We start from the raw sequence: 25,972 nt of genomic DNA, 5'->3' as shown, positions 1-25,972 counted from the left end.
GGTGGGGTGTCATGGCGGCGTCTCGGACTGTGATGGCTGTGGGGAGACGGCGCTAGTGGGGAGAGCGACCAAGAGGCCCCCTCCCCTCCCCGGGTCCCCCTCCCCCGCCCCCCTTCCCCCTGTCTCCTCGCCAACGCCCCCTTCCCCTGTCCCCCTCCCGGCTCGGCGCAGGCCCCCCATCCCCACCCCCGTGGGAACGTTCGGAGCCTGCACTCCTCAGACCCTCTCCTCGCCTCTGCCCTCACCTCGGCCCCCGCTCCCCGCCCTCTTCCCGGCCCTGGGCGCCGGCCGGGCTGTCCCTCCGCCGCCCCCCGGCCGCGGGGAGGACATGGCCGCGCACAGGCCGGTGGAATGGGTCCAGGCCGTGGTCAGCCGTTTCGACGAGCAGGTAACGGGCCCGTGCCGGGCGGGAGGTGGGAGCGAAGTGGGGGTGGGGGCGGAGTGGGTGAGGGGAGGAAGGAGCAGCCGCCTCCCCCGCGGCTGCCTCGGGCTCTGGAGGAAAGGAAGGGGGAAACCAGAGGGGGTGGCCTAGGGGGGAGGTGCGGGGAAGGAGGGGACGGCTGGTAGCTCGGGGCTCCCCTTCCCTCCTAAGTCGGGGGGTGGGGCCTTTTCCCTGACCACCCCTCGGACCCTCCATCCCCTTTATCCCAGCCCTTCCGCTTGCTAATGAGGATGAGTGACCTGGGGGCGCTTTCAGGGGCTCTCCATCTGGATTTAATCATCCCTCTCTACTTTTTTTTTTTTTGAACAGAGGTGGGTAACGTTTAGGGGTTTCCCCTTACCTCAGTGGACCTCCGAACTGGAGGTAACTGGAGGAACCCCCAGGCTTGTCTTGTGTACCCCCAATAGGAGAACGATAACATCCCGCCCCTCCCCCAGTTTCTTTAGCTTCCTCTCTTGGACGGGGAGAGTAGAAGAAAGCAGGGAAACACAGGTTTTCTTACTTTCTGCTCCCTTGTCTCTGCCTGCCCCGAGAGCTCAAAGTGCACACACACTGCACATCTTTTTGGTACCCCACATGGGCGTCCCCCCATATCCTGATGAGACAAGACTGGCATTTACAACGCCGTTGTAGTAGAAACCATGGTTCTTGTTCCCTTCTGCTTCTGAAATATCCCTTTTTTCTTCCTTGGTAATTGCAGTTTCGCCCTTTATTTTGCCAGCAGTCTGAGAATTTGGCTTTCTTGAGTGAGAATCTTGGGGAGTTAGGGGAGAAGGGTGAAAGGAAAAGTGGGAAACTGCATCTGAGTCCCTGACAACAGAGAGCAAGGACAGCTGGGATGTGGTCTTGGAGCCGATAATTCTGCTAGTGTTTTGTTGTTGTTTTTAACTCTCACCTCTTGGTTGACAAGAGAACTTTCATTGAGAATATTTGGGGTGGAAAAAAAAAGTTTCATAGCTTGGGGAGGTGCCTTTTTATTCCCTGAGCTTCACACACTGAATCCTGGGGCTGATCAGAATGAATGCACACGAAGCCTTTTGTCAGTGGGAATTAGTTTAACTTTGTGTTGCTGTAGGTAGTTGGGGATGGTTTAAAGGGATGCTTTTTGCAGCTGTAGTTCTACCCTGGGCTTCCTGTGATGAGGGAACTGTTTAAGATTGAATCGATCTATTTTGTTTACTGGATACAATCATAAAAGTGATCATGGGAGCTGAATGGAGCCGGGAGGAGGGCTCCACTTTTATTGGATCCACAGATATCTCCTTACAGGACTCATAGCGTTTATGACCTGCCTGAAAGATATTTGGGAATAGGGAGCAGGATTGAGAAGAAATTGGAGAAGAAACTACAGAGATAAAATAGAATTACAAAGCTGTCAGGGGCTTGCAGGAGTTGTCTCACCCATCCTTCTCCTTCCAGACCAAAAAGCATCTAAACCAAGTGTACTACTCACCTATGTGAGGAAGTAAAATGTTACTGCATATATTGGGTTGTGTTATTGATAGAGCATTAGATTAAAAACTTGAGAGAAAAGACTTTCTCTGTGTAATCTTGAAGAAGGATTTTAAAAACACGTGGAAGAACCCCAAAGTTGAACCTTGTGAACAGCATAATCTGGATGCAGGAATTTGAAGGATTCACACCATCCTTGTTGTTCTCCAATTTTTTTATTAAATAATTTTTTCCCAATTTTTAAACTTTATGCTTACCTGTTGATCTCCAGGCTTATCTGCCACATACAAAAAAGATAGTTTTCTAAATTTTAAAAGAAGAATGATTTTGATTATGCCCAGTAACACAAGTAAATATTTCCTTCTTTTTGTCTCCAGTGTTAAAGGACTTTAGGCTTTGTTGTTTGCCTTGTTATGAGTATTGTGGGATCAAACTCACCACCATCTGTTAAAAATTAAGCATGTAAGAGTTTTAAACGGAAGCATTTTTTAAAAATATATTCCTTATGTTGTAATTAAGAAAAAGATACATAGGGTAAATTATTCCTCACGTTTTTCTCTAACAAGGGTAAAGCCCACTGACTGCGATAACAAAGTATAAGGGTTTTCAGTGTTTAATATAAGGTACTTCTTTGTATACCTTAGCTTACTATAGAAGTAATAAATGTTTAATTCAGATTAGAGTTTACCTTGAGGTTAGAAAGTGAGAAAACTGAGGCACAGATATAGTAAATGACTTTCCAAGGTCACATAGCAGACCTAATAACAAGAGCCTCAGTATGAAAAGTATCGAATGCTGCACAATCAGGAGTACTTTTTCTGAAAAGTATCTCATAGGATTTGTTTTAATAACCCGTTAAGTATAGTTAAGAGAGAAGAGTTTACATTTTTATTGAGGGAAAAGAAAATTCTACATGTAGTGAGAGGTATTTGTGTAAGAGTCTTAAATGTTTCAGCTATTTCTAAAAGTTTTAAGTTTTAGATATATTGTCTGTATTTTGTTTCACTGGGTCCAGAGGGATTCTGGCTAAGACATGTGTATGTTGAGCCAGAGAGCATGTGCAAGTCTAAAGGTAACAACTCTATTTATGATTGAATTGATGTTTTGGTTGGCCTTCTAATATTTATGGTGATTATGTATTGCTAGCCACTGCTGATAACGTTTTGTACTCTGATGGCTATTGCTTGGCAACCTGATTTGGTAGACCTAGTTAAAAGAAGTGGTAGTGTTCCATCTTGACGTTTTGAGCTTAGGTCCTTGTTTCCAAGGGGGTAAAATGAAATTGCGGTAACCTGTTAGTATTGCACCTAAACGTAGTATTTATGGCCTAACTTGAATGATTCTTACCAATTTTAAATGTAATGACCTCCTTGATTAGGAAAATGGCAGTTACAAGGGTGGAAGGCCAGGAAGTTGAATGAATGTATCAGTTATATCTTCTGTTTCTCCCTGACCTGCCTTTATGGTGCTGAATAGTAAGTTTCTAAATGGAAATTGGCAAATTTTAGGTGTGTAGCTCTAAATTGTGGCTTATTAGTCTTAGTCAGGTTACTTAACAAATTAGAGAAAACCTTGTTACATGCCCCACCTAGCTCAGTGTGCCCCACCGGTTCTGTAGGACTTTGTTTCTCTCTCTCTCTCTTTTTTTTTTCCTTAAGATTTATTTATTTTTTGAGAGAGGAAGCGAGAGCCGGGGGAGGGGCAGAGAGAGGGGGAGAGAATCTCAAGCAGACTGCCTGCTGAGTGTGGAGCCTGATGCGGGGCTTGATCTTATGACCCTGAGATCATGACCTGAGCCAAAATCAAGAGTCAGATGCTCAACCAATGAGCCACCCAGGCACCCCAGTAGGACTTTGTTTCTGAAAGGGCGTATAAGAAAACTGTGGTTATTTGAAGATTTTTTTTTTCTTTTTTTAAGAAATTGGAAAAAAGGTATGCCCACATGATTTGTTTTAAATATATTCATTTAAGCACTTATATTTTCCATATCTGGTCAGGTAAAACAGTATATAACACCCCCTCCCATTTTTAAGAGCTTGTTAGAGAATAAACTCTGATTTTTTATTTGAAATAATAGCATATTAGTTATTATAAATTAAATGCTAATTGGAATGCCCTTTGAATATGTGGTATAAAACGCACATAGTATAAAATGATTGGCAAGGGTTGCCTGGGCGGCTTAGCTGGTTACGCTCTGACTCTTGATTTTGGCTTAGGTCATGATCTCAGGGTCCTGGGATCGAGCCCACGTCCGTCCAGCTCCACACTCAGTGGGGAGTCTGCTTGAGGATTGTCTCTCTCCCTCTGCCCCTCCCCCTGCCCCACTCATGTGCATGTACACACACTCTCTCTCTCTCTCACATAAATAAATAGATCTTAAAAAAAAAAAAGATTGGCAAGTGTCTTTGAGGTTATAAACCACATGTTAATTGGCCAAATAGATTTGTAAAACTTTGAAGCTGTTTTAGATTAAAAAAAAAAATCTCGTAGCCTAGCCTTGTTCTTAAAGCCTTGCCTGTCATTTTTATAAGACCTTAAAAATAGTTGAAAATGAATACTCTTTTGGTGAGGGGTATTTTATGGTGAGGGAAAAAATGCTTGTTCTTTATTCTGGAACTCATTTTTAGTTTTTGTTGTTGTTGTTGTTTTTTTAGATTTTATTTGAGAGCAAGCGAGAGAGCATGAGCAGTCGGGGGATGGGCAGAGAGAGAGGGAGAAGCAGGCTCCCTGCTGACCAGGACCCCAGGATCATGACCTGAGCCAAAGGCAGATGCTTAACCAACTGAGCCACCCAGGCACCCCTGGAACTCATATTTAAAAAAAAATTTCTTCCCACTGGTCCTCAGTTCTCTATGCTCCCCTCACTGCCCTCACCTTATCTAGCATCTAATTTAACTTTTCTTTATGTGAGTGCCTTCCTTTTCACCTTCAAACTTACGAAGATTTCTTTTCTCAAACATTTACTTGGTCTTGTAGCTTTCTCTCAGTGGAGCATTTTTTTCTTCTTCTTTTTGTTACCAGATACCTGCTGCCTCTACTGTTTATCCACCCGTTTCCTTATAGCTGAAAACTAGCTTCTGCCTTTGCTTTCCTTCTGGATTGCTGCTTTCTTGAAAGTGATTCCTTCTGGCAAAACACAGTGGTTTTTCTCAACGATAGTGCTGCTGTGGTATTCTGTTACCTCTGGAAACCAGTCTACTGGAATTCCTAAGACAGGACTGTCTTGTATGTATGCTTGCAGATCCTTATATATTGATGTGCTCATCAGTCCTTGGATAGATTTGCTTTCTCTGTCGTACCGTGCTGCCTGTCACTGAACTGCGGTTCCTAAACGGGGTCTGAGTTTTGTTCTGCTGTTTACTACCTCTGTCCTTATCCTAGCCATTAAATCTCTGTGGATCCTTGATTTTCCTCATCTGTCAGAAAAGAATCAACTAGAAAATCTCCAAGGTTCTCTAGTTTAAATATTTGATGATTTCAATATTTTAACAGCATCTTCCCGTGCCATAACAGTCCATTGGGAGCTGACTCCACTTAATTTACCAAACTATTTCTCATTATGCCTCAGCATGCACCTATGTCCCAGACAGGTTGGCTCAGTCTCTTCTGTATATATCATGCTTATTCCTGCCCCTCTGCCTTTGTTGATGCCAGCCCCTGCCTGAATGCTCTCGTTCCTCCTTCGTGCTTTTAAAATTCCTATCCATCCTTCAATGTGCAGCTCAAGCTTCATTTTCCCCATGAAGTCTTTTCAGATTAAACTCCCTGCAGTCTCACTTCTTGGTGTGCTTGTCACCTGGCGTTTCTCCCCTCAGGAGGGTTGGTTGAACACAGCTTAGTATTTGCTCTTCTCGTTTTGTCAAATAGAGTGTAAACTTTCTAAAAAGCAAGAAGCCTCTGTTAGTATTCTCATATAGTCACCCCAGGGCCCTGCATAGTTATGAGCATATAGTGTGTCATTGATGGAATGTTTTGTATATGATTCCTGGTTCAGAGGTTGATTGGCTAAAAGGAGTGGTGATTTGGCTTTTAAATGGAAATAACTGAATTTTAATGTAGTGTTTGTAATAGGCTAGGTCTTATAAGTTAAATGATATTTTAACCACAAATTGTTTGTTTGTTTGTTTGTTTTAAAGAGATAGCTTTGAGGAACTTGCACATATTTATATTTCTTCCCACAGAGCTAAGTTTCATATCTGATTAACTACCTTTGTGGTCTTGGATTTGTCACTTACTTTTAGTGGTAAGTCTCTCCATAAGGAATTTTTTTGCGGTAGTGTGATAGGATAATGAATGCAAAGTGCTTTAAAAAATCTGAAAGTATTTAAATATAAGATTTACACATTTTCTTTACAGCTTATTGACTGTTGGTGTTTTCAGTAGAGGAGGGAGATTGACTGGTCTCTGGATATTCCCCTGAAATGTACCCTGGCTGGTATACATGCCTTACTGTAGCATTCATTGACAAATACTTAGGGTATGGAGTGCATCCTTATGTAAGATATCGCGGATGTCTGTAATTGATTTTTCTTGTTTTATCATCTAATTTATAGGAAATGTATTATGTGGCTCCTCAAGTTTGGGACGTTTAATATAAAAGTGTCATAAGGTATTGTGTGAATTCGGCCAGCAATATTGTTAACATTTTATTTTATTTTTTTTAAGAGTTTTTTTTTTTTTTTTTTTTTTTTTTTTTTAAGATTTGAGAGAGGGAGCGTGCACATGAGCACGAGTGGGGGCAGAGACAGAGGGAGAGGGAGAGGCAGAAGGAGAGAGAGAGCAAGAAACAGACTTCCAGGACCTTGGGGTCATGAGCTGAGCTGAAGGCAGACGCTTAACCAGCTGAGCCACCCAGGCACCCCGGATTTTAACTATTCCAATATGTGACATTTTGAGCAATAGGAAATTAGGTTCTTAAATCTGCTTCCTCTTCTTCTTTTATTTTATTATTATTATTTTTTTGATGTGTTTAGCGTAGAGAATTTTGTGCTTAAAGGAAAGGTTAGTGATCTATCACAATATGGTAGTGTCTTATTTTTACATCTTTTTTCTTTGGGTTACTCAGACTGCTATGGGGCATTTTGTTTTAGTCTTCAAATTTGGTGTTTTGAGGCTCTCTCTATATGGACTCCGTGTTGTTGCATTTTAACAACGTGCTTTTAAGGGTGAGCAGTGTAAGAATTAAGAACATGTATTTTGCCGATGTGTTCCTTCCGTTTCAGTCTCTTCTTCGTTGGGAGTTATGTGTGTGTATCCGACAAGGGACAGGAGGGATAAGAAGGCTCGTTTATTTTATTTTTTTATTTTTATTTTTTTTTTTTTAAAGGAAGTTTAAGGAGGAGAATATTCCATAGACGTAGAGGAGGAGGTTTGTGGGGAGGTTAGCTCAAACCGTTAAAAGGCTTAGAATCAATACTGAAGTAGAATTTGGGCATCTTAAGCTCTTTCTTTGCGGAGGATTGACGTGTATTTATAAAAGCATTGGCTTATTTTATCAGAGATCTTTTAGAATACCCCATTTTCTTGTGGGTAGAGAGGGAAAGATGAGACAAAGTTTGTTTTGACCTTGACGAATAAAAAGGTTAAGGTGTTTTACATTGTCGTGACTGTAAATTTAAGTTTCAGCAATTTGTAAAATTCTGTATCCTACTAGGTGCCAGAGCCTTCAGTAAACAGAGCACTCTGAGAGGTTGTGCTGAAGAAAATTTTAACAGTGTAGAATATGAATAACTGGAATTGGTAGTGCCCTCATTAAAGTCTCTTAAGGTGTGTGCAGTAAGTAGGCTGCCTGTCTGACCACCTCGCTCACTTACATTCTTTAGTTCTCTGGGGGTGGCTTTAGAGCCATTGACTTTATCATCAAAAGAGCTTCTGTGGAGACAAGAAAGCCCCAAGCTGATATGGAATCCCATCCTATTATGATGAAGAATTGGAATTATTCTCTAAACCTTTACATACATACGTATATATGTGTGTGTGTGTGTGTGTGTGTATATGTGTATATATATATATACACACATTTTTTTTTTTTTACTGTAACTGGCACTAATTACTTTGCAGTAGCAATAACTTGGGGTGCAAACTTCCAGATTGTATATTTTCTTTAAACCACAGGTTGGCTCTCTTTTGGTTTGGCTTAAGGTGGCCTCTACAGTCTACAAGCTGTTGCCTGTCCCTATTCATATTTTGTAGCTTTGAGTATCTTATCCTATTCAGTTTCAGAGAACTTAACTTTTCCTGGTGAAATCCTTTGCCCCTTCACTTCACATCCCCCAGGCAGGGTGGTATATCTAGTGTAAGAGGCATGAAGTTAATTGAGTAAATAGCCCAACTGAGGAAGAAGCAGGCTCCTAGCAGAGGAGCCTGATGTGGGGCTCGATCCCATAACGCTGGGATCACGCCCTGAGCCGAAGGCAGATGCTTAACCGCTGTGCCACCCAGGCGCCCCTTTAGGAATATATTTTAAAGGTTTTTTACCTAACTTATGTTATTTTTTTTTAAAGATTTTATTTATTTATTTGACAGACAGCCAGCGAGAGAGGGAACACAGCAGGGGAGTGGGAGAGGAAGAAGCAGGCTCCCAGCGGAGGAGCCCGATGTGGGACTCATCCCAGAACGCGGGGATCACGCCCTGAGCCAAAGGCAGATGCTTAACGACTATGCTACCCAGGCGCCCCACCTAACTTATTTTAAATCATAGTTTTATACTATGTATAAAGGTAGTGACCTTGTGGGTAATATAACAGTCATAACAATTGCAAGTGACCCTTTTCACTTTCATTTTTGACAGCTTTTCTTGGGTAGTCTTCATAGTAATTTGGACATGAGAAAACAACCACCTCAAATTTGTGATGATAGTAAACTAGGTAGTTAAAAAAAAAACTTTTTATTTTATAGCTTTCGGGGTAGCCTTGGACCAGTCACTTCTCTGAACTTCCGTTTTTTATGTTTTCATCTGTAAAATGGGGATAATACCTGCCTACTCATATCATGGGCTTGTTTAGTGTCTTAGGTATGAATCTTTTACATGAAAGGAAGCTGTAAATAGTCATAAAAATGTATTATTGTGATTATCATCCTGTGCAGTATTTTTTTCTATCCCTTCTTTATAGTTTGATTATTATTTTATAGTTTGGTGTTATTATTACTTTGCATGAGGAAAAATAAAACTAGAGATGGAGAGCAACTTGTCCACAATCATATGACATGTAATTAATTGAGTTTAAACTAGAGTGTGGGTGTTAATTCTTAGAGCAGTAACTTTTATTTTCTTAAATTTATTTTTTAAAGATTTTGTTTATTTGTCAGAGAGAGTAGGCAAGTGTGCACGCTGCGCAGGGAGCCCACTGTGGGACTCGATCCCAGGACCCTGGGATCATGACCTGAGCTGAAGGCAGACGCTTAACTGACTGAGCCACCTAGGCATCCCAGAGCAGTAACTTTTCAATAAACTTTACAAAAAAGGTCAAAATTTTTTGAAAATAGCACAAATATGTAAAGTGAGGAATGTATTATTGCTTCTTCACTCTAAGATGAGTTGTTAACATTTTACCTTTTATATTCTTATGAGAGTATCTGGAAATCTTTTAACACATCTGGTCATGTGTTAGAAATAGACATAAGTAGACATACATTTTAAACATATCTTTGATTGCAGTATTTATCATTCTTTTCACCTAATCAGAGCTTCTTTGGCTGTTAGGAGAAGTTGTAAAATTGTCCCCCCCCCCTCCTTTTTTTAGATTTTATTTATTTGCTAGAGAGAGAGGGAGAGGGAGGGAAAGGGAGGGAGAGGGAGGGAGAGGGAGGGAGGGAGGAAGGGAGGAATAGCGTGCACGAGTGCACAAGAGATCATGGGGGGAGGAGGAGCAGAGGGAGAGGGGCAAGCTGACTGTGCCCTGAGTGCTGGGCCTGGCTGATTGGGGCTCCATCTCACAACCCTGAGATCATGACCTGTGCTAAGATCCAGAGTCAAATACTTAACCAACTGAGTCACTCAGGCACCCCAAAACTGTTCCCCTTTTATTTAATTTTATAACATTGCATTATACTCACTGCAGATTTTTAGGTGAGGAGAGTTGAATTCTGAAGGTGAGAGAATAGAATTTGTTAGAATACCAACAGGAATGTACAATTATAAATATGAGACTGTATTTATTTTATTTTTTGTCTTGGCATTTTACTGTCCAGTTTTATAAAATTGGTTTTCATACTCTAAGAACATTCCGGTTAGGATTTGATTCAATTTGAGGCAACTCTTTAAACTTTGGTAGTATTTGAGTGCTTTATCCTATTGGATTCTTGGGTATTTCTGGGTTTTTTGTTTTTTTTTTTTTTAGTTGTTATATATATGTTTTCAGCCCCCACCCCACCCTTCTCAAACCATTCATCCTGACTTTTGGAATATCTTTTCAACCTCTGTCTCAGCTCAGGGCTAGGAAAATGTTTTCCTTTTATACTCCAGGCAGGTCTTCCTTTTGGGTAATGGACTGAAGTGGGGGGGGGGGGAGCATTGTATTTCCTGTTATGTTTCAATTTTTGGCCTCTGATAACTGAATTTGCAAGTAGAGAATGGAAGAAGTAGGAGGTTTTGTTTTGGTCAAATGCGGCAACAAAGGTCAAAGAAGACCCTGCTTAGGTTTCTGCCCTGACTCAACTGCCTTGTGATATGTAAATTTAAATTCTGAGTTGTCTTGCTATCTGTGAAACAGGAGAAATAGGATCTGACAGTCTAAAACTTTTATAATTCTTAAAATGGATCTTTGTTTTATTTTTTTAGAGCCAGTCCTCTGAAAAAAATCATTCCGGTCACTAATTGATTAGTCACAGATCCTTAGTTAGAAGGAATCTGAGATTATTTAAATCCACTTCTGCATTAGCCTTGGCAGATGATTGTCCAATCTCTATTTGGACATTTATTTAAAAAAATACAGTAGTTTCATGTTCATTGTAGAAATTCAGTAAATCACACACAGGCAAAATGAATAAAAGTCATTTATAATACCACGCTGCAGAGAGAATCATAATTAAAATTTTGGTATATAATGAAGTGTGCTGATTCTGAAATCAGACTGTCTGGGTTTGAATTCATGGGCTCTGCTTTGCCACTGCTTCCTAGCCCTTGGCCAATTTACTTAACTTTTTCAAGCTTCAGTTTCTTCACTTATAAAATAGAGTCAATAAAAGTATCGAATTCTCAGAGATGGTTGTGAGGTTTAAATTAGGAAATATGTGTAAAGCATGTGGCACAGTTTCTGGCACATGGAAGGAGCTCAATAAACGTTAGCTACTGTTGTTAGGTTGTTGGATTTGAATGAGCTACATTGTTTTATCATCTCTCTCTTTTTTTTTAAGACTTTATTTGTTCGAGAGAGAGAGTGAGAGAGAGATCACGAGCAGGGATGGGGTGGGGTGTAGAGAGAGAAGCAGACGCCCCACTAAGCAGGGAGCTGATGCGGGACTTGATCCCAGGACCGTGGGATCATGACCTGAGCTGAAGGCAGATGCTTCACTGACTGAGCCACCCAGGTGCTCTATAATCTGCTTTTTTTAACATACCAACATAATGTGAACATTTGACCATTTGATTAGTCTTTTACAGTATTTAAAAATTTTAAGTAATTTAAATTTTTTCTTAATATTTTAGAAATTTTGAATTTTCTACATGAAACATGTTTATAATCAGAAAAACAACCAGTAACGAAGTAAATATTACTTTATATAATATGACTAGACTATATTAGCGTACAAAATTATAATCTCAATTTCCAGCAGTGTAAGGTTAACATAAAAGTAGGATCTGAATGAGATGAATATAATATTAAAGGACAGGGGCTTGTTACAGTGTCTTCAGCTGTCTAGGTAAAAGGGGACCATGACCTGCCTACAAGCACAGTCTTCTTGGTGGGTCTATTGATTTTAGAGTTTTCAAGGATGGTTATGTGGTTGTACTAAACAAAGTTTAATCAGTGCTATTAAATATATCAGGTTAAATCCTTTATCTTTTCTTTTTTTTTTTTTTTTTTAAAGATTTTATTTATTTATTTGACAGAGAGACAGCCAGCGAAAGAGGGAACACAAGCAGGGGGAGTGGGAGAGGAAGAAGCAGGTTCCCAGCGGAGCAGGGAGCCCGATGTGGGGGTCGATTCCATGACCCTGGGATCAGGACCTGAGCTGAAGGGAGACGCTTAACAACTGAGCCACCCAGGCGCCCCAAAATCCTTTATCTTTTCTTACCTGTTATAAATAATACTATGATATGCAATCTTATTTTGCCCTTACATCTCAAGGTAATCCATTACATAAGTTAAAATTGTAATTGTTAGAAACTCAAATTGAGCCTCATCTGTCGTATTTGATCAGTAAACATTTAAGTGTCTGTGATACATGCTGAGCATTGTGATAAATGCTGGGGTAGTAAAGACAAGATATGGCTCTTGGTCTCAAGGTACCTAAAGTCTGATAAGGAAGAAAGACAATAAGAAAATTATGGTAAATATTATGATATATGCATAGAGTACAATGGGTACATGTAAGAAGAGCACTTAATTTTACTATTTATTTAGTTAGTTATTTGGTTAGTTAGTTAGTAGGTTCCATGCCCCAATGTGGGGCCTGAATGCACAACCCTGAGATCAAGAGATGTCCACAATGGCCAAACAATGGAAAGAGCCCAGATGTCCATTGACAGATGAATGGATAAGAAAGATGTGGTTTATATATACACAATGGAATATTATGCAGCCATCAAAAAATGAAATCTTGCCATTTGCAGAGATGTGGATGGAACTAGAGGGTATTATGCTAAGCGAAATGAGTCAATCAGAAAAACAATTATGATCTCACTGATATGTGGGATTTGAGAAACAAGGCAGAGGATCATAGGGGAAGAGAGGAAAAAATGAAACAAGACAAAACCAGAGAGGGAGACAAACCATAAGAGACTCTTAATGTCAGGAAACAAACTGAGGGTTGCTGGAGTGGAGGGGGTGGGTGATGGATGTTGGGGAGGGTATGTGTCATAGGGAGCACTGTGTATTGTGTAAGATGGATGAATCACAGACCTGTACCCCTGAAACAAATAATACATTTTATGTTAATTAAAAAAAAAAAAAAAAGTTCAGATGTTCTACCCACTGAGCCAGCCAGGCACCCCTGAGGAGCAAATTTAGTCTGGGCAGTCAGGGAGAGCTTGTCAGGGAAAGTGAAGCCTGGACTGGATTATGAATCTTGTAGGGTCTTGTATGCCATACAAAAATGTTTAAACTCTCTTTTGAAAGCTTTGAGCAAATGTTTCATCTAAAGGATTATCCTTAGAGAGGTTGAAGAATATGCTAAAGGGAAATGATGGTATGAGGTACCATAGGAGGTAGAAGAAAATAGGGATCTTACATTTAGGTAGTGGAATTAGAGACTGAGATGGTAGAGAAAGAATGGGTTTGTTGGAGTAAATGAGAATGGGTGCAGTTTTAGGACACTGAGCCATTCAGGACAATATTAAGGACTCATCTGAATTTGGAGACCATATCTTTGTTATGGTTATAGTCACTAGAATTAAGATCAAGGAAGGTTGAAGACTAGATGTTGGATAGATAGTCCACCTTGATATTGAAGTCACCTAGATTAGAGTTGCCAGATTTAGCAAATAGGATGTCCAGTTAAATGTGAATTTCAGGGACGCCTGGGTGGCTCAGTCAGTTAAGTGTCTAACTTTGGTTTTGGCTCAGGTCATGATCTCAGGGTGGTGAGATCCCGCCCCATGTTTGCTTCATGCTCAGCGCGGAGCCTGCTTAAGAATCTCTGCCTCGCTCTCTCCCTCTGCCCCTCCCCCTGCTCCCATTTGCACACACACTCTGTCTTTCTTTTTAGAAAGAGAGGGAGAAGGAGAGGGAGAGAGAGAATCCCAAGCAGGCTCCACACTCTAAATAAATAAATAAATAAATAAATCTTTTTAAAAAGAAATGTGAATTTCAAATAAATAGTGGATGTTTAGTATAAGTATTTCCCAAATATTGATTGGATATACTTATACTAAAAAGAATTACTCATGTTTATTTGAAATTCAAATTTAATTAGAAGTCCTATGTTTTATCAGATAACACTAATCTAGATGATACTGGATGGTGATAGATTTGAGGTAGAGGAGTAATTGAGCCGGGAGCCAAATTGTTTTGATGATGGAGGAAAATATCTAGAAAGTTGGTAGGTGACTGTGACAAGGTTATTTTTTTAATTGAAGTATAGTTGACATACAATATTGTATTAGTTTTAGACGTATAACGTTTATTTGACATTTACGTACATTATGAAATACTCATAAGTCTTGTTATCATCTGTCATCACACATAGTTATTACAGTATTATTGACTATATTCTCTATGCTGTACTTTATATCCCCGTGACTTATTTATTTTGTAACTGGAAGTATGTACCTCTCAATTACCTGCACCTATTTTGTCCATCCCCCTACTCTGCTCCCCTCTGACAATCACCAGTTTGTTTTCTGTTTGTGTTTTGTTTGTTAATTTGTTTTGTTTTTTAGATTCCACATATTAGTGGAATCATACAGTCTTTCTCAGTCTGACATATTTCACTTTCGCTTAATACCCTTTTAGGTCCATCCATGTTGTCACTAATGGTGCAATGGTCGTCAGTACTCAGGCATACTGTTTTTCATCCTTTTTTTCAGTATTCTTGTATATGAGGGTGTTTTGTGAGATTTAAACAAATAATAAATGGCTTAAAAAGGGCTGAGCATCAGGCACACTATATTTTTGGTATTCATTTGATTACCAGTATAGTAAACCCATCAGAGAATATTAATTGGCATATGTGTGCATGTGTGCTTTATTTTATTTTTTTAAGATTTTGTTTATTTGAGAGAGAGAGGGTGCACATGCATGAGGAGTGGGAAGGGGGCAGAGGGAGAGGGAGAAGCAGACTCCCCGCTGAGCCCAATGCCTGACTTGATCCCAGGACCCTGGGATAATGACCCGAGCTAAAGGCAGACGGTTAACTGACTGAGCCACCCAGGCGCCCATTTGTGGTTTTTTTTTTTTTTTTTAAGTTTTATTATGAAAAGTTTCAAACATACACAACAGTGGAGAGGTGATTGTAAATGAGTCCCATGTACCCATTTCCCAGCTTCTATTCAGTTTTTTTTCCATACTCCTACTCATTTCTTGCTCAGCACCTCTCCATTTTCAAGCAATCCTAGTTATTATTTCAGCCTGACTTATTCTTATGCTGACTTTAAGAGCTTGTGATATAAAAACAGTACTTAATTAGGAATCAGAAGACTTGAATTTGAGTTCTGACTTTCTGAGAAATGAGTTAAGCTGGCTAAGTCAAGCTGTCTGAACCCTAGATTTTTAATATTCTGAAGGGAGCCTGGATTGTGGAGGGGTCATAACACTATTTCCCCTATTTCACAGGGCTCTGTGTGAATCAAAAGTATGAGATAAGATAATATATGTGAAGGTACTTTGTAAATGTACTTAATACAAGTAAAATTTGATTCTTGTTAGTAAATGATGTTTCTTTCTATAAGTCTTAAGAGTCATCTGCATAATAATCAGTTTTAGAATTACCTGGTTGTTGACATTACATTCAGTCCATAGTCCCGAAATCACATTTTCACCTTTACCCACCTCTGTGTTTTGACAATTGAGGCAGCATTTTCTCATTCCCAGTCTGGCACCTTTCTATTTATCATGAGTTCTCAGAGTTCACTGACAGTGTTTCCCTTATCACGTTTCTAAATTTTCATGTGTACTCTTGGATTAGTTGAGGTAGACTTGAATTCAGATAAAACAGGTGGGTGGGGTCTTTATGTTTTAAGAGTTCTGATGGCTCTTAACAATGCTCTTTTTCAAATGTGGAGATCATTTTGTTTTCTGGTAGAACAATTAGAAGTAAAATTGAATCGAATAGTTGTGCTTTTATTTATCTCCTCTTATTATTATACTGTGTATTCTAACCAGTGGTTCTTGTCCTTCTTTCTCTTAATTTTAATATATTTTCAAAAGCTGTTAAGTGTTTTAACATTTTTTTCTTTAAAATAGTTACTCTGCTTTTAACTGTTTTTATACTCCTCTGTCAATTTGTCTATTAGATATAGTATATGTTCATTCTTTAATGTCCTTATCAATATTGAACTCTAGGAGTGGGGAGAGGAGGGACAGCTGGTGTAGGCACACTAATTTATGTAGAAATGCCAGCTTTATCAGATGACCTAAGACTCATGTTAAAAGTATAGATTTCCTGGCCCCACTGAACATCTGTGTGCTAGAGGTATGGACAATGGATTGCAGTTTAAAAAAATCTCCTTTGGTCATTTTGATGTAAAGCTGGGTTTATGAATCCCTGCTGTATGATATGCAGCTTATGGGCAGTACTTAGGAGGTCGTAGTATAGTCATCTGTGGCATCACAACAAGTAGAAAGAAACTGGGTGAACGTTGAAAATCATATTATAAAAAATATTGGAGGGGTGTAAAAATAATGAGGACTAGTTGATTAAAATTCCAGAGGTGGAAGAGCCCTTTGTAGGTGAGAAGATGATTGCTGACATTTGCTGATTCTAGACACAGACTGGAGAAAAAGGATGAACCAGAGGTGAACTGAGTCTTACTAAAATTGCAACCTAGCATTGACAGTTCAATTCCTGAATGGATTAAGATGATCAGCCTCTCTCATCCCTTTTGGCTAATAGAGTAAATGGTGAACTCCCCCTGGGAAGATATGTTGTAGAGTTTCTGAGATTCTTTCATTTACAATATACAGCATACAGTGAACAATTTCTAAAAAATTCAAAAGGTGGAAAACTGTGATTCATAGTCAAGAAGAAAAATGTAGAAGTAGACCCATGGCAATTCAAATGAGCAGACAAGGACTTTAAAATAACTATAATATGCTAAAGAAAATGTAGGAAAAGAGGGACAAATGGATGAAAAGTTGGAGAATATTTATAGAGAATTGGAATCCTAGAAAGGAATTAAATGGATATTCTAGGAATCAAAAACATAACATTGGTTGCTTAAGGTCTTTCATTTATATGTTAATTAGAAAACTTTGGTGCAGGACTCTAGGACCTTGCTCCACCCCTTGCCCTACTCTTCATTTTTCTAAAAAAAAAAAAATGGGGAAACAGGCCAATTTAATACATATTACTTATGTTTGTGAGTAGACTATGTCTTATTCACTGCAGTATTCCTAGGGCTTAGGACAGTGTCTGATACATTAAAAACAAAACAAAACCCCACAAAAACAAAAGCCCACATATGTAAACTTAAGTTATTCACTGGATAGATTTAATAGGCTGTATGTAACCAAAGACGAAATTAAAGACCTTTTAGACATGTCAATAGAAAATTCCCAGTTTGAAGCACAGGACGGAAGAATGGAAAAAGTAGAACAGAACCTAAGAGATATGTGGAACACTAGTAAAAAGTTGGATAATGTGTAACTGGAGACCCAAACTAGAGAGAAGAGATTAGTTGGGACCAGATATTTGAAGAGATAATGGTAAGACATTTTCCAAAATTGATGAAAAGACATAACCCATAGATTCAAGTAGTTTAGCAAACCTCAAGCAGGATAAATACAAAGAAGTACCCTTAAGTGTATCTTAACAGAAGTGTATCTTAATGGAACAATTGAATAGTAGAGACAAAGAGAAATTCTTAAAAGCAACCAGGAAGGAAAAAAAGACCCACTACTTTCGAAGGAATGATAATATAAGTGATAGCTGACTTTGAACACAACTGTGGAAACTGGGAAATAATGGAAAGACATTTTTAGTGTCAAAAGAAAAAACTGCCAAGTTAGAATTCTGTTCCCAGCAGAGATATCCCTCAGAAATGAAGGTGAAATAAATATGTTTTTAGATAAACAGAAGCTGAGAGAATTAATCACCAGCAAATCTGCTCTGTAAGAATTACTAAAGGAAGTTCTTTAGGCAGAAGAGAAATGGCTCAAGTGGAAGGGTAAAACTGTAGGAAATAATGAAGAATACCTAATCGGGTGTTAGTATGAGTTAAATATACAACCAGTATGAATAAATATCATATTGCCTCTTTTTCCCCACCCCTTAGAAACTTTATTAGAACTTTTTAGGAATTATATTTTGTATTATTCTAGAATAATAGTATTTTTACAGCTTAATTATGGGAAGTTGTCACATAATAAATGAACTGCACGTATTTAAAGTGTACCATTTGATGAGCTTTGGTATACTTATACGTCTGTGACAACATCACCACAGTCAAGATAATGTACATCTATATAGCCTACAAAGGTTTCTCCACCCCCCATAGTCCATTCATATATCCCACCCCTAGGCAACCACTGAGCTGTTTTGCCCAATGGATATATCACAAATTGTTTATTCATCCATCTCTTGATAGATATTTGGGTTGCTCCAGTTTTTAGCTGTTACGGGTAAAGCTGTCTTGAAGGTTCATGTGCACAACTTTATATGGATATATTACTTTCATTTCTCTTGAGTAAATGTGAAGGAATAGAATGATTGGATCATATGGTGGGTGTGTGTTTAACTTCTTTAGAAGCTGCCAATCTTTATTTTCCAAAGTGCTTATACCATTTTACAGCGATATAGGAGAATTCCGGTTGCTCCATATCCTTGCCAACACTTATTTTCCTTAAAAAATTTTTTAATTATAGCTATCCCAGTAGGTGTGAAATGGTATATCATTATGGTCTTGATTTTCATTTCCCTAATGACTAATGATAGTGAGCATCTTTTCTTACGCTTATTTACTGTCTGAATATTTTCTTTGATGAAGTGTATATTCAAATCTTTTGCCCATTTTAAAAAAAAATCGGGGTTTTTTATTACTCAGTTTTGAGACCTTATAGTATATGCTGAATACAAGTCCTTTATGAGCTGTGTGATTTGCAGATATTTTCTCCTGGTTTCTGGCTTTTTTGTTTTCAAAGTCTTTTGAGAACAGATATCCTTATTTTGCTGAAGTCCAAATTAATCAATTTTTCTAAAAAAGAAAAGTATCATGTTTTTGATGGCATATCCAAGAAACTTTTGTCTAACTCAAGGTCACAAAGAGTTTTCTCTAATGTTGCCTTCTAGAAATTTTATTATTTTAGGTTTTACACTTAGGTCTATGACTCACTTTAGTTAATTTTTATACTTGGTGTGATTCTGTATGGCTGTTGTTTTGTCAGTCCACATGGTGTTGATTAATGAATCCTTATAGTAAAATTTGAAATTGGGCATTGTAAATCCTTCAGCTTTGTTTTGGTTTCTCAAGAATGTTTTAGCTAGGGTGTCTGGGTGGCTCAGTCATTAAGCACCTGCCTTCGGCTCAGGTCATGATCCCAGGATCCTGAGATCGAGCCCTGCATCGGGCTCCCTGCTCAGCCAGGAGCCTGCATCTCCCTCTCTCTCTGCCTGCTGCTCCCCCTATTTGTGCTTGCTGTCAAATAAATAATTAAAATCTTAAAAAAAAAAAGTGTTAGCTAGTGTAGATCCTTTGCATATCCATGTACAATTTAGGATCAGTTTGTCAATTTCTATTTTAAAAAGCCTATTTTGATAAGGCTGTGGTGAATCTGTATATCAGTTTTGGGAAGATTGCCATTTTAACAGGTATTAGTTTTGATTTCAATTTCTGATTATTGCCAGTATATAGAAATACACTGATTCTTGTTTGTTGATCTTTGTTTTTAGTGAGGTTATAGCTTTTTTTATTTTTTTAAGGACACTTTTGATTGTACCTCACAAAAGTCAACGTATTTGATACTCTAGTTCTCTGTTTGACCTGTAGAAACTGTGATAAATGTAAGGGTTCTTTCTGTTGTTAGATTGCAAAGAAGAATGCAGCTGGGGTGATGCTGACAGGAGCAAGAAGCAAACAGGAAGAATAAAGTCCTTTGTCCTCCTCCAGTCGTACAGTATCTCTTTAGTGTCCCCTTGGCAGAGCCTTAATGAGGAGCCAGCTGGCAAAGGAGAAATGTAGTTTGCATAGTAACCCCACCATCAGAAAACACAGTACAGAGGAGTAGATGTGAAGATGAGACTCAGCCCTTCAGCAGTGGGCACAGTCCACCACTTTGGCTATGCAGTAGCCATACCTGCCTTCATTGGATATTTGTAGACGACACTCTATGCTTTTGACTAAGAAGGTGAAGTCTTCTTTGTAAAAAACAAATACATCCTTACCCTTTTCCCAATATAAGGAACAAAGTCCATATATATATATATATATATTTAAAATTTTATTTATTTACTTGACAGAGTGCGTGCACAAGCAGGCAGAACAGCAGCCTGAGGGAGAGGGAGAGAAGCAGGCTCCCCACTGAGCAGGGAGCCCAACGTGGAGCTTGATCCCAGGACCCTGGGATCATGACCTGAGCTGAAGGCAGATGCTTAACTGACTGAGCCACCCACGCGCCCCACAAAGCCCCAATATTTACTGTATCCATTCCTGTGTGACATTCACACTACCCATTTTTAGGCTGTTTTTAATTATTTCTCGAATTCATAGTCTGATCTGAATGTCCTGCTCCTAAAGACTAAATTGTAAAGTTACCCTTGCTAATAAAATTTGTGTAACATTGAGAAGAGAGAAGAAACTCATTTATACACTCATGCACAATCCTGTATAGTGAGCAGAGAAGAACATACGTATAAATGCTGTAGACCTTGCTTTTGTGAACTAGTTGAGAGATTGTTGTTCATCTTTGTAATTACTTTGTTCTACTGCCCGTCCATGTTTCCTTTGCCCTCATTCAGGACCTCAGCTGGTGGGGAAACCCAAACCTTCATTAGGGAAGAATGTAAGTCCTCAGTACTTCCGCTTTGTGTCTATTTCCATTAACTTTTACTATTACACATGTATTAAGATCTATTTCAGAGAATCCTGTGAGTTCCAGACAGCCTTCCCTGTCTCCCTTATGTAGCTGGAGTTCGCTATCTCTGAAGTAATCCAGATGAATTACAGCACCTAGTAGAATGACCCCTTTCTTTGCCTGTTGATTTAGTGCAGTGGTTCTCAGCTGAGGGCAGTTTTGCCTCCCAGGGAACATTGGGAATGTCTAGAGATGTTTCAGTTCACATGACTTAGGAGAGTGATGTTACTCGCATCTGGTTGGTAGAGGTCAGGGGTGCTGCCAGGCATCCTCCAATGCACAGAATAGCCCCCCACAGCAAAGAATTATGTAGTCCAAAATGTCAATAGTGCTGAGATTGAGAAATCTTGATTTAATGGCCCAGAAGAGCCTGTGTGATCATGAAGCAGTTTCAACTTCCAACTTTGTTGGAACCTAGTGGGATCATTCTTTCCTTGGGAAACCCAGGCCTCGAAACCAGCAGACATCAAAGTTGTAGGCACTGGAAGCAAAAATTCTGTTAATGGGGTTTTTAGGGAAAATAGGGAGAGAAACCACTTCTACTTACACCTCTAGACTATTAGACACATGTATTCTGACCATGGGAAAACAGTGATGTATATTGGCTATTAATTCAAAGCATATGCTTGAGGATTTTTTTTTTTTTTAATTATCCATTTAAGAGTGAGTGAGCACGAGTGGGGGGGGCGGACAGAGGGAGAGGGATAAGCAGACACCCTGCTGACGTGGGGCTTAATCTCAGGACCCTGAGATCAGAGCCAAGGCCAAAGTCAGACGCTTAACCAGCTAAAGCCACCCATGTCCCCGAGGATTTGGTCTTAAACCAGCACTGTAACTGAGTATTCAGCAGGCCATTTTATTAGTCTGTTAGATCAGCTGTGTCCAAGTGATAGGGTATGTGGTAAGACCAATGAATTCCAAGGTTCACAAGTCCATTCCTGTACTATTTTTGCTGTGAAATGAGTTCCTTGTTTTATTTTGCTTGAAGAGGAACTGTTGGCTAAAGTATCTAATTTCAGTCTTGTGCTCCTAAATTGTTGTCTCTTTATGGACCAAAAGAGCATTCCCACCTCTATAAATTCATTTGCATTTTGGTTTTTAGTTAAATTGAAGATTAGTGTATTATGTAAAGTAAATGTTTTGTAATATCAATGGATTTTTTTTTTCTCTGACCATAATGAAATCATTTTGGCATGGGGAGGAAATGGTTAAAAGTAGACTAGTGGGTCATTTCCATGTGAAGTCAATAGGACTTAAGCCTGGAAGGTAAATTTCTATTGGCTTTTTCCTCTTCATGATGATTCCAAGTTTATTTTGATCTGTATATTTTTTTATGAATGAAATTTTCTTTCATTCAGCCTGATAGTAAAAGGCCATTGGTACATGACTAATTAGCTTAGGCTTCTGTCTTGAACTAAGCTGTAAACTAAGCACAGTGGCAGGTGTTTGAACTCTGTTATTTGAAAAGCCTCTTCCTTCCCTGGGATGAGTTTAGGATTGTTTTAAATGTCATGTTACAACTAGCACATAGAATCTTTGCCATTCAGAAATTGTTTTCTCCTGGTGCCTGGGTGGCTTAGTCAGTTAAGCGTATGCCTTTGGCTCAAGTCATGATCCCAGGGTCCTGGGATCGAGCCCCACATCGGGCTCCCTGCTTCTCCTTCTCTGCCTGCCACTTCCCCTGCTTGTGCTCCCTCTCTCTCTCCCAAATAAATAAATAAAATGTTTAAAAAAATAAGAAATTGTTTTCTCAGCTTCAGGAAGGAGGTGAAGCCTGGATTGGAATTTTCACTGACTGCTGACTTTTCTTCTGTAATTTTTAATTGATTAAAATTTACGATTTGTGCATTGTGCTAGATTATTTTGTTAATATGTTTTTTAAAAGTTGAATACCAGAGGTGAACATTATATACATTTGGCTGTGCCTCTTTGGATTCTACTATTTGGATGTCCATTTTCATTTTTATTTTTTTTATTTTTTATTATTTTATTTTATTTTATTTTATTTTTTTCCAAAGACTTTATCCATCCATTTGACAGAGAGAGACAGCCAGCGAAAGAGGGAACACAAGCAGGGGGAGTGGGAGAGGAAGAAGCAGGGTTCCAGCTGAGGAGCCTGATGTGGGGCTCGATCCCAGAATGCAGGGATCACGCCCTGAGCTGAAGGCAGACGCCCAACGACTGAGCCACCCAGGCGCCCCCATTTTCATTTTTAACATCAATTGCCTTATTTCCTCACATAATTATAAAAGGGATGATTCAGAAATATGGTTGATAAGAATTGTATTGGAAAATAATTTTTATAGTTGAATATAATTTAAATATAAGCTAAAATGATGACCTGGAGGCAGACTATTTTGGTAGGCAAACACCAAAATATGTTTTATTATTCCTTTTCTCTTTTTTCTCTCTCTCTTTTTAAGATTTTATTTATTTATTTGACAGAGAGCACAAGTGGGGGAGGAGGGTGGGCAGCAGGCAGAGGGAGAGGGAGAAGGAGGCTTCCTGCTGAGCCCAACTTGATCCTACAACCCCGGGATCATGACCAGAATCGAAGGTAGATGCTTAACCAACCAAGCCACCCTTCTTTCCCTTTTTGTGCCCGTGTGTGGCACATGTGTGTGTAAAGGCATTTAACAATAAGTTAGTTGTAGGCATTGTGTTCTTTTATTCTTGAATACTTCAGTGTGTCTCAAGAATGAAGAAGGGCTTCTTTCAACTACAGTACAGTTATAGATGTCAGGAAATTTAACATTGATAATAGTACTGTTCTCTTTAATATATGGTCCATATTCAAAGTTTGTCAGTAGCAATTTCCCAAATAATTTACATACTTTGAAAATCTATTTTGTTTTTACCAACTTCCTGTGTTTTGTTTTAATAGTGATTTTTTTCTTCTTTTTCCTTTGGGTTTCAAACATGGGAATTAATATTTATATGGTAAATTCTACATAAACTGCATGCCATGTTTCTCATGCTTAGGCATGTGTCACCTGAGTCTGAGTTCGTGTGCTAGGCTCCAGCACTTAAGCATACTTTGGGCAGTCTTTTGGAACATTTTACTTAAATTGTTTTTGGGAAGGGATTTTATTTTATTTTGTTTTAAGGTTTTTAAATTTATTTGAGAGACAGAGGGAGAGTGAGAAAGAGAGTGAGCAGGGGGCGGGGGTGGGGGGGGGCGGGCAGAGGGAGAAGCAGGCTCCCTGCTCAGCAGGGAGCCTGATGAGGGTCTTGATCCCAGGACTCTGAGATCACGACCTGAGCAGAAGGCAGACGCTTAACTGACTGAACCACCCAGGTGCCCTGGAAAAGGATTTTAAAATTTATTTAGTTATTTAGAAGATTATTTATTTATTTGTTATATATTTATATGTATCATGAGAGGGAGGAGGGGTGGAAGGAGAAGGAGAGAGTATCTCCAGCAGACTGTGCACTGAGTGCAGAGCCCAGTGCAGGGCTGGATCTCACAATCCCGACGTCATGACCTGAGCTGAAACCAAGAGTTGGATGCTTAACCAACTGAGCCACCCAGGCGCCCCAAAGATTTTAAAATTTAAACAATACGGCTATATTATGGAACAGAATACAAAATTTGCATTTCCTTTTAAGATAGAGCATGAGACTTCAAAGGAGTCATTTACCTCCTGGTAATTGAGGGTCAGAATCAGGCCAAATTTGCCTGAGGTAGGGGAAGTATCCCCCCTTCAAGATTAGGTTGGTGAAGCCTAGGCATTTGGCTTTTTAAGAAATATTTAATATTTGAAGTCCTTGGATCAGTAGTTTCAGTGAAACTCATCACAATTTTAAAATAAAGATAGTCATTATATTAGAGGAATGGTACTGTATGCAATATTTTATCAAAGTATCTCTGTCCAGCTCAGTAATAGATACTTTGATTAGTGTAGATCAACCGCTGTAGCCAGTTTTTTTTCTTTTGTTCCATTAAAATGGAAAATTATAATTTGTGATTATTGGTTGTAATAGCAAGCGTGTGACTATTTAATAGCTCTAGATATTTGTATTGAATATGAACTGAAAAATTATGAAGAGATTTTTCACTGACAGCCGCTTTTAATTCTTTGTCAGATGCTAAGTTGATGTACATTGTTAAGCAAGAGCTGGAAGATTGAATGTTCCATCCTAGGAGATAGGGGCAAGTAGCTTCCTATTTTACTGTTGGGTTGTGCTTGTTCCAGAAAGTATTTTTGTTTTATTTTGTGAGGTGTGTGTGTGTGTGTGGGGGGGGGTGAGATAGAGAGAGAAGGAGAAATACTATTAGGAATACTATTTTCATATTTTTCTTTTGGGGGATATATATATATATATTTTTTTTTAATTATAAATCTTCCTAATTGCAAAAGATTACAAATAAAGTTGAAGCTCTCCTCCCTGATCCAGTTCTCCCCTCTCTAGTGTTTACTACTATTCTGAAGTTGATTTATACTCTTTCTGTATATGTGTATGTACTCTTTCTCTAATATTTGCGTGTGTCTGTATAACTGCATGCATAATATTTCATTGTATGAAGGTCAGTTTATCTGTTTCTGCTACAGAAGAACACTTTGTTTCCAAATTTTGTTTGTTCTGTTACAAACTGCTTCGAGAAGCATGGTTTTGCATGAGTTCTCTAGTTTTTATCTCTGACTTAAGATATATTGTGAAACATATATGCAAGAATATATGAAACATGTTTGTAAAGTTTATAGTTTAAAAAGTAATACTATGACCACTTGTCAATCTAAGTTCGGATTAAAGAAGTACAACATTACCGGGGCGCCTGGAAGGCGTCTTGGTTGAGCAGTTGGTTGAGCAGCTGGCTCTTGGTTTCCACGCAGGTCGTGATCTCAGGGTGGCGAGATCGAGCCCCAGGTCTGGCTCCGTGCTCAGCAGGGCATCTGCTTGAAGGATTCTCTCTCTCCCTCTTCCTCTGTCCCACCCCGCTCTTGTGCGCTCTCTCTCCAAAATAAACAAATCTTTTTTTTTTTTTTTTTAAAGTATGATATTACCAATACCTTGGAAACCCCTGTATGGTCCAAATCAAACTCCTTTTCTTACCATTCCTTTCCCACTCTCCTGAATTATGTGAAAAATTATCCTTTGCTTTTCTTTATGTCTCCTTACGATGTCATTTTGTTTGCCTGTTTTTGATCTTTATATAATAGTGGAAAAATACTGCAAGTATTTTTCTGAT

At 39.0% G+C, this 25,972-nt stretch overlaps 1 protein-coding gene across 1 annotated transcript in view; it reads left to right on the top strand.

The window, feature by feature from the left end:
- Positions 1-258: 258 nt before the first annotated feature.
- Positions 259-25,972, top strand: part of NF1 (neurofibromin 1) — a 260,661-nt gene continuing 234,947 nt past the window's right edge. The window contains exon 1 of the mRNA XM_040641026.1: positions 259-388. Within this exon, the coding sequence (XP_040496960.1) occupies positions 329-388 (60 nt within the window). The 5' untranslated portion in view covers positions 259-328. The remainder of the gene's footprint in view (positions 389-25,972) is intronic.

This window comes from Ursus maritimus, unplaced genomic scaffold (assembly GCF_017311325.1).
Source record: "Ursus maritimus isolate PB19 unplaced genomic scaffold, ASM1731132v1 scaffold_24, whole genome shotgun sequence".
Classification (NCBI taxonomy): Eukaryota; Metazoa; Chordata; class Mammalia; order Carnivora; family Ursidae; genus Ursus; species Ursus maritimus.
This window is presented reverse-complemented; position numbering and strand designations above follow the sequence as displayed.